The 9,248-nt window shown below is 47.3% G+C and overlaps 1 protein-coding gene across 2 annotated transcripts; it reads right to left on the bottom strand.

Moving 5' to 3' along the window:
- Nucleotides 1-1,809: 1,809 nt before the first annotated feature.
- On the bottom strand, nt 1,810-8,086 carry CFAP276 (cilia and flagella associated protein 276). Of its 2 annotated transcripts, XM_069479049.1 has the most exons (5): nt 8,006-8,086; nt 3,743-3,859; nt 3,108-3,223; nt 2,320-2,450; nt 1,810-1,880 (listed from the first exon to the last, which is right to left on the bottom strand). In XM_069479049.1, the coding sequence occupies exons 1-5, from the start codon at nt 8,084-8,086 to the stop codon at nt 1,810-1,812; spliced, it is 516 nt and encodes a 171-aa protein (XP_069335150.1). The 2 variants fall into 2 exon arrangements, with proteins under 2 accessions (XP_069335150.1, XP_069335151.1); XM_069479050.1 differs by lacking the exon at nt 3,743-3,859.
- Between the last annotated feature and the right edge of the window lie 1,162 nt (nt 8,087-9,248).

Below are 9,248 nucleotides of genomic sequence, written 5' to 3'. Positions count from 1 at the left end.
GCCCGGCCCCAGGACACGGCCGCCGGTGGCGTGGGGCGAGCATGTTAACCATCTGCAGCGGGCGCGGGGCGAATCAGCCCTCGCCCTGCCTCCGGGAGCTGGAGCTGGAAGGTGACAGAGGCCTTGTTCACCCCTACAGTTTTTCTTCCCTAGCTCCCTCTCTGTTTTACTTTAGGCTCTGCTTGTCTTATGATTCATTGTGTGATACCAACACTGGAGCCCCCAGGCCTGAAGGCACTATACAGCCTTTACTGCTAAGGGATGTATTAATATATACACGTATGTGTGTGTGTGTCTATACACATAAATATATCTATTAAGAGAACATGAAGAGCTTATAAGACTGCAGATTCTGGGGACCCACCCGAGAGTTACTAAATTAGAATTCGGGAGGTCTAGGAATCCATATTTTGAAAGCTAATAAATTTTTTGATGTTCAGTATCTTAAGCTGCATGAGTTGATTATCCAGGGAGTCACCCCTCTTTGTCACGTTCATCCATTTTAAATAATGAAAACTGAAACTTCATATTGCCATTTGGCACTGGATCCTATAGTAATAAATTAGAGGGTCCCAGTGGAAAGGGACTGTGACAGTTTGGTTTAAGGACCCTGCCTGCACCTTTGTACCTGGAAGAACTCCTTTCATATCTGAATTATTCAACAATGTATATGCCATCAAACTTAATTACAAATGAGGATTTATTGTATAGTATTCTAAAAGGTCTGCCATTCTTGTCCAATCTTTTTTTTATGATACAGCAGGACCCTGTGAGTGACTTGCAATTTTAGAAACCACATTAAAGCCTCAGTTTTTAGGTAGCGTCAAACCCAAGCACCAGATTTGAACCACGTTTATAAGAATCGGGGCTATGTATCACAGCACAAATTGACAGAAAAGGGAGTTCACTCCCAGGCAAGGAAACAGTAGCAGAGTTAGAAATTGAACAGTGGGCCCACGTGGTGGCTCAGGGCTGTAATCCTAGCACTCTGGGTGGCCAAGGTGGGAGGATCCCTTGAGGTCAGCAGTTCAAGACCAACCTGAGCAAGAGCGAGACCTCATCTCTACTAAAAATAGAAAAAATTAGCTGGGCATGGTGTTGCAGGCCTGTAGTCTCAGCTACTTGGGAGGCCGAGGCAGGAAGATTGCTTGAACCCAGGAGTTTGAGGTTGCTGTGAGCTAGGCTGACACCATGGCCCTCTAGCCTGGGTGACAGAGCAAGACTCTGTCTCAAAAAAAAAAAATTCCTAGTACCACAATTGTGGGAAAAAAACAAAACAAAACAACAACGACAAGGAGTCAGGACCAGGGAGATGGAGCCCTCAAGGAAAAATAGAGCCCAGCAGATGACAAAAACCAGGAGGTATGAAATTTAAGTGTGACCTTAGCAAAAATATTAATGCTACTTAGAGCTGCTGAAATTATGTTTGTAAGCTCATTGAGAGAATGGGCTATGTCCATTCTTGTTTCCTCAACACTTAGTGCCTAGCAAGAAATGTCGAATGGATGGCTCTATATGGTTGAAGTGACTTCAGTTTACAAAATGTGAATACCTGTGTCCTGCCAAAAACTACTACTCTGTCCTAAATCTTTGTCTTTTAAGGGAAAATGACTTTTCCAAGTTGCAAGTGTACCCAACAGGAGTAGGTTCTAGAAGTTGGGAGATTTCCTTCCTGTATTTTAAGAGTAGTAAAGTGACAACTCGTAGTCCATGGGTAACAGACACTTCATGCTTCATCTTGCACAAATGTATTTAATGGAGGTGGGCGGCAGGATGTTGCGCTATAATTAGTCCAGGGGCCTGTCTACCTTAGGTGGAGAAGAAGCCACCATCATTCTTTCGGGAGTAACCTCCATTGGTAGCTGCAGTGTGAGGGGACACTGTGGAGAAAGAAGAGGGAGTGGGCTGTGAATTTCAGATCCTTTGCCTTTTCTGGGAGCCTTTAAAGACCCATACATTTGTGGGTACCATGGAGAAGGTTCTTGTAACAGCTGAGGAAACTGGCATATAGAGGACTGAGGAGACGTAGTTATAGCTCTTCCACTCCCAGGTTTCTGCCCTTGCTATCAGTGTTTGTCCAAGACCTAAGACTGAGATAAGAGGCCCTAAAAAATGGAATTACTTTCCTAGCTCTATAGTTGGCATGATCCCTGGTGTTAGTATGATATGATTAGTATGAAGTGCCAACTTAATTACTGCTTTCCAAGACCATCAGTCCCTAATTTTCCCTACAAGCCATTCCCTTCTAATCCCTGATTCCTGGGTCCATTTAGGGAGACTGCATCACCCCATCTGCCCACCCAGTCTTCTAACCCTTACCTATGGATCCCTGGATGCTGTGGATGGACTCCTTCTTAGGATTGATCCAGTGTCTGATGTTAGCCCGAGAAGTGATGGGGGGTGGAGAGGGAGGGGGTAAAAATTCCCCAGGGAATTGGATCTTGCAGAATCTAGAAGATGGCGTGGGTAAAAAGAGAAGAGAGTGAAATCAGAGAGAAAGGTGAGGAGGGAAAGGTAGTGGCATACAACCTCAAAAATAAAGCAGCCAGGTTGGGCTCGGTAGCTCACGCCTGTAATCCTCGCACTCTGGCAGGCCAAGGTGGGAGGGAGGATCGCTTGAGCTCAGTTCGAGACCAGCCTGAGCAAGAGCAAGACCCATCTCTACAAAAAATAAAAAAATTAGCCAGGGGTGGTGGTGAACACCTGTAGTCCCAGCTACTCGGAAGCTGGAAGGCTGAGGCAGGAGGATGGACAGAGCCCGGGAGTTTCAGTTACAATGAGATATGATGACGCCACTGCACTCTATACTCTGGCGGGGGCAAAAGAGTGAGACTCTGTCTCCAAAAAAAAAAAAAGCAGCCAAAGGTCCTTTTTACCCTCTGTGGAGTTAACCAAAGATTTTGTTTGTTTATGTAGATGAGCACAATCTTGGGGGATTTTTGTTCATTTTAGACAATAAAATACAGAAATTACAGGTACAGATGTAAAAATACAGAAATTTGTATACAAATGAGTACCCGCTGATTGTTACGCCCAGGTGACATTTTACCTTATGTGATTGGATGGCAGCATTCTTAGGGTGGAGAGGCTCTGCCTCTGCCACTTACCCACGGGCATCCTGGATGGTCTCCTGGTGTAACAGTATCTCATTTTTGTTCTTGAACGCCCCAGTGTTGTGGTTGTACAAGGCTGCTAGGCGGAAATCCAGGTCATCCTTGGGTATCTACAGAAGTCAATCACCCCAGAGTTAGCTTGGCCACCTGTGCCCCTGCTCTAGGGGGTTCTGTTGGACTCTACTCTCTCAAAAGTATAGTGAAGGCCCTTTTGGGCCTGAAATCTACCAAATCCTCACACACTAAATTGTGCATGATGACTTCACTTTTGTCAATATGGAATTGTTGTCCACATGGGTAGATCTAAGGAGTGGTGAGCTCTCACTGGAGACATGGGAATCATGTCCCTGTCTTGGGCTTAGTGAACTTTGTATCATTTGTGTTTATGTTCAGCTCTTGTTTTCATCAAAAGAATGGGAAGGCTGGTAAAATGATTTGTTTCAGATAACAGCTTGGAGCAAAACTCACTTCCCAGAGGCCAAATAAATTGGGCTTTGGATTTGGTAGGATCTTGTGTTGGGGACAAGAGGAAAGGTACTGAAGCAGTCAGGGGCAGACCTAACTTTCAAAAAGGATATTAATCATCCCTAAGTGGAGGTAAAGAGAAATAGTATTTCAATGCTAGGTACCTCGGGATCAAAAAAATAGATATCCCGCCTCGTGGAAGTAATTGTGGGAGTTAAGCTGAGCCGCCTCCAGGGTTCCTCTTGCTGAGCAAGGTGAGTTGGGTTCTTGTAGGTCAATTTCTGCAAAAGAGAAACCATATCCAGGATGACCTGGTTACAGGAGTCCTTGCTGATGTAGCTTCACTGACATCCCCTCATTCCACCCTGTTTTGTTTTGGGTTTTTTGTTTGTTTGTTTGTTTGTGACAGAGTCTTGCTCTGCCGGCTAGGCTAGAGTGCTGCAAGCATCAGCCTAGCTCACAGCAACCTCAAACTCCTGGGCTCAAGTGATCCTCCTGCCTTAGCCTCCTGAGGAGCTGGGACTACAGGCAAGACCCACCATGCCCAACTAATTTTTTTCTATTTTTAGTAGAGACAGGGTCTCCGTCTTGTTCAGGCTGGTCTCGAACTCTTGAGCTCAAGTGATCCTCCTGCCTCGGCCTCCCAGAGTGCTAGGATTACAGCCTCCATCCTGTTTTATTTGAGTCTCCGAGGGACATCTACAAGGACAAGAATGATATGGGGCAAGACTTCCCAGGCTTTTGATCTCAGTGTTCTTAGTGTGAACCAATAGAAATGGGCCAGGAATACATGAGAAAGAGTGGAGTGGGACTAGGGTGGGGCAAAGGGTGGGAACGGATAGGAAAGATGATGAGCTCAGGTTTCAATGTCCTGAGTTAGAAGAAAAGGTGAGACAGTCTAATGCAATTAACTGGTAGAAAATTGGAAGTGTGTAACTTGTTGGAGAACTCAGTACAATTAATATAGATCTGGGGTCATCTACGTGAAGCAGTAGTTGAAGCTGCAAAAAGGAGTCAGACCAAAAGGGAAAAGCTGGTTCATAAGGATTGCACAGTATAACTGAGAGTGGGGGAGGACCCCAAGAGGGGCAATCGGAGACAAAATCAGGAGAATGCAGTGTCTAAGCAGGTGAGAAAAAGATATAGTAAGCAGGGAATAGTCACTGATTGACCGCAGGAATGTCAGAAAAAGTCCACTGGACATTCAGTCCTCTAAAACTGAATAATCGTGAATGTTAAAAGCATATAACTGATTTCTTCATTACATGTAAAATGCCATATTGTTCACCACTGTGTCCCCAGTACCTAGCACAGTGACCTGGCACATGGTATTCAAAATTATACATTGAGTCCATTACTGAATTCCAATGAATACAATTGCAACCTATTAGAAATCACATTCAACCTGATGTCGTAACCCTCCTTCCCCACAATATGACAAAGTGCTGTGTGAGTCAGCTCAATTAAACTTTAATTGAGGCCAGGGGGAGTAGCTCACGCCTATAATCCTAGCACTCTGGGAGGACGAGGCAGGAGGATTGCTTGAGGCCAGGAGTTCAAGACCAGTTTGAGCAACATAGCAAGATCCCACCCATCCCTATGCAAAAAAACTAGCTGGGTGTGGTGGCACACAAGTGTAGTCCCAGCTACTCAGGAGGCTGAGGTAGGAGGATCACTTGAGCCCAGGAGTCTGAGGTTGCAGTGAGCTGTAATGATGCCACTACACTCTAGTCCTGGCAACAGCGTGAGACCCTGTCTCAGAAAAAGAAAAGGGGAAAAAAAAAAAAAAGAAAAAAATTGAACAGTATGTATCAGGCACTGTGCTATCACCAGGGAGATGAAATATGAAAGAAAAGAAAACTACAACTACATATGATGCAAGAATAGGTTTAGTTATCTTTGATGTGACTACTTAAGGCTCTTCATCTCTATCAGCAGAAGGATGAGATTATCTGTATCTTTCACTGAGAAAGTCAAGATTGTCAAGCACAAATGCCATCTTCACATCCACTTTCCTTCTATGTCAGGGAAAGGGAAGTCCCTTTTATTCAAGAGTAACCTTTCCTCCCTGGCCTCAGCCATTCCCTGTGCTTCTGAGACCTGCACCATTCTGCATCCTCTCTTTTCTGAGTTACCACCCTATCACCTTCCCTATAGAACCAGACTTACTCAAGAGCCAACATTTCCTATGGCCACTTCCCCGCTGTTCCCATCCTCTCTTCAGCTTACTGAAGTCTGTCCTCTGCTTCAAGCACCCACTGAAACTGCTCTTGCTAGTGACCAATGATGTCCAGGTCAAGTGGATTCTTTCTAGACCTGATCTGATTTGATCTCTGCAGTTTCTAGCACCACAACTCTGACTCCCTCAAATGCTTTCTCCATCCTCTGTGGGCCCAGCTCCTCCTGGTTTTCCTCCTGCCTCTGGGTCTTTTTTTTTTTTTTTTTTTGAGACAGAGTCTTGCTCCGTCACCTGGGCCAGAAAGCAGCGGTGTCATTGTAGCTCACAGCAATCTCAAACTCTTGGGCTCAAGCGATTCTTTTGCCTCAGCCTCCCAAGTAGCCAGGACTACAGGCATGCACTTTGATGCCCAGCTAATTTTTCCATTTTTAGTAGAGACAGTCTCACTCTTGCTCAGGCTGGTCTCAAACTCCTGGTCTCAAGTGATCCTCCCACCTCAGCCTCCCAGAGTGCTAGGATTACAGGTGTGAGCCACGGCACCCGGCCTCTGGCTCTTACTTCTCAGCCCTTCTGGGCTCTGTTTCTCTCTGCCCCTTACATAGTGGTATTCACCAAGGGTCTGTCTTTCTTACTCTCACATTCACCAGACGAGCTGACTCCCGCCCATGGCTTCAGCTACCACATAGATACCATGGCTCCCAGACATACATCTTCAACCCGGAACTCTTAACCCTGTTGCCTACTATTAATCTTCACTTAACTATCCCCCAGGCACCACAAAAACATCTACCTCATTGATCTCAACATCTTTCTCCCCAAACCTGCTTCCCTGGGTTGATGCACGTTAGTGAATGATATCAATTAAACTCTCAGAAACCTAAGAGTTATCCTAGACTCGTCCCCTCTCTTGGGAGCATAGCCAGTCAGCCAGCAAGTCCTATCCGTCCGGCCTTTGGCATCTTTCTCACATCTGCACCTTGTCGCCATCCCCCGTGTCACTGCTGTAGATCCATTATTCTTCCCCTGGGAGATCGCTGCACCTGCCTCCTCGCTGATCCCTCTCGTCTCACTCTCATCCTGTCCAGTCCACTGCCACCTGTGCTTTCTAAAACACTTATCTGATTGTGTCACTTCAGTGCTTAAAATCCCACCACGATTCCCCACATCTCCAGGATGAAATCCCAGCTGACTCTCATGGTGTACACAGCACACCCGGCCCACCAAGGGCACTTCTTCAGCCCCTGTCACTTCACACCTCCATGTCACACCTACACTTCAGCCCTTCTGGACTATTTGTAGTTCCCCAGACAGGCCACTCTCTTCTCTCTCCTTTCCATGTATTTGCACCTGCTGCTTCCTTTGCCTTGAATGTCTGGTTCTTGTTTCCTTTCTCATAACTCATATTCTGCCCTCTCCCGCACCTGGCCCAACTGACTCATAATTGGATGTCCAAAAGCCACCTGATCTGGGAAGCTTTGCTTTAAGTTCCTGGTTCTCAGGGCACCCCACATGTGTCACAACACGTGTGCTATCGTGCAAGCATTTTTTTTACTGTTGTTGCTGTTGGTTCATCTTTTCTACTAGAGTTCCTTGAGAGCAGGAGCTATATCTAAATTATGTACATATCCTCAATGTTTTGCAGAGTGCCTGGTCTATAGTAAATAATAAATATTGAATAAATAAAAGGAAGCTCTTTAATACTGTTATCAAGCCACAATTACCATTTAATTCACCTTATTTTGCACCACTTCAAATACCCCAAACACTTCTACCAGAAAAAAAGATCATCTAAATTTCCAAATCACTGACCACGATCATGGTAAACACACACATATACAAACACATTGCTGCATTAGCCAGAAGACAGAGACAATGTGAAGACAGATGTATAAAGCATGACCTGGTGGCTCTCGGAGGGTTCTCTCTCACTCCATATGTCCATTTCTCTTTAGAGAACAGTTTTCCAATTAGGGAAAAGGGTAACTTGATTGAAACTGGGTCCTTCCATTACTTCTGCTAATCATTGCTTTGGGCTGTGAGAGCCCCTTGTTCCTCTAGACTGGAGCTCTACTTCCTCTGCTCAAAAGCACCTCTGAAACGTCAGAAGACCTGAATATGGGGACAGAGAGGCAGTATCCGACTCAATGTCTTCACCAGAGTCCTTTATCTTAGCATTGCTGCCTGTCATACCGACAGAAAGAAGACTGCCAGCGACCCTACTGGGAATCTGCTCAAGAAACCACAGTACCTTGGCAGCCCGCGGTTCTCCCAAGTAGGAATCATCGTTATCTAACTTAGTGTGCTGCAAAGGGTCCCGGGTGGGAGGCATGGTTAAATGCCCAACTAGACGTTCTTATGAGGGATGGGAGGCCAGCGCAGCCGCAGCACAATCTTGCCGGGGGAGGATCCCGGGTCCCAATTGTTTGGAACGCCCAGTTTCTGTTGCCTGGCAACTGCCCCGCCATCTGTGACCCAGATGAATTCCCTTGGAGAAGGACGCCACCTGGCGGTCCAACGCGGGAGGCCCCTCGGGAGGAAGTTACTGGAAAGAGCCGCAGACCTTGCCAGGGAGCCCTGAATTTGCACACCTGAGCCTCGCTTGAAAGGCGCCGGCCTCCCACCGTACAGGACTTATGGAAAAGACTTCAGCCGAGGAAGGACGTCCTAAAAGATGACCCAGAAATTTCCTTCTCCTCGCAACTAGCAAAAGGCTTTCCTCTTTTCAAAGCAGTGAGAGAATGAGGATGTCAAAAGACCAGAGAGCCCACGTGTCGTGCTTGGAAAATTGCCAGCTCCGGCAAACCCTCCTTGCTTAAACTCGGTTTAACTATACGAGTCTGAGAGTTTCTCATAGAGCCAGTTGCAAAAGCACGATGCTTTTGGCGGGATGGAAGTAAGATCTCCAGAAGCGGCTTTTGCAGTAGGTAACACGTACTGGGGCCACTCGGGTAGGCGACAACTTCTGGAGGGGAGAGACGGCCTCCCAATCTTCTTTCAGTCCATACGCCGCGTTTGCAACATTAGAGAGGTTCATAAATGGCCCCAGGCGCGAAAGGGCAGTAGAAAACCGGAATTTGTTGGCAATGGTTTGGTGGATGTTTCTACCGCGTTCTTTACACGAGCCCAGGGTCCGCCTGTTGGGCTGGTTGCACCCCGCGGTCGCGCGCACTGCCACCCCGCGCGCGCCAGCGGCGGCGGCTGCCATGGCGACCGGCAGGTGAGCGGCAGAGGCGCGCGTGGTCCCTGCCCCACCCGCGCGGAGCGAACGAGGAGGCGGTTGTCAAGGCGACGTGGGTAGGAGGAGGAGAAGAGGACGCAGGGAGGAGGAAGGATGGGCGGCCTTGGCGTAGCCGCAGGGAGGTGACTGAAGCGAGCCCAGCCCCTTGCATCCTCCCCCTGTGTACCTCCCTCCCCTTTTTTTCCGCCTGCTGCCAGCAGAACGGGCGGCCGCAGCACCTGAGCCACTACTCCCGCTCACTCAGGACAACGCT

This window comes from Eulemur rufifrons, chromosome 8 (genome assembly GCF_041146395.1).
Source record: "Eulemur rufifrons isolate Redbay chromosome 8, OSU_ERuf_1, whole genome shotgun sequence".
In the NCBI taxonomy this organism is placed as follows: Eukaryota; Metazoa; Chordata; class Mammalia; order Primates; family Lemuridae; genus Eulemur; species Eulemur rufifrons.
Note: the sequence above shows the minus strand (reverse complement) of the source record. Positions and strands in the feature narration are given on the sequence as shown.

What these genes read in the sequence shown, in the direction of transcription:
- CFAP276 (XM_069479049.1), bottom strand. Translation starts at nt 8,086, where the DNA reads ATGCCTCCCACCCGGGACCCTTTGCAGCACACTAAGTTAGATAACGAT. An exon ending in TCTATTTTTTTGATCCCGAG is followed by an intron (nt 3,224 to 3,742) that starts GTACCTAGCATT and finishes TGACTTCTGTAG; the next exon opens with ATACCCAAGGATGACCTGGA. An exon ending in CAGCATCCAGGGATCCATAG is followed by an intron (nt 1,881 to 2,319) that starts GTAAGGGTTAGA and finishes CTTTCTCCACAG; the next exon opens with TGTCCCCTCACACTGCAGCT.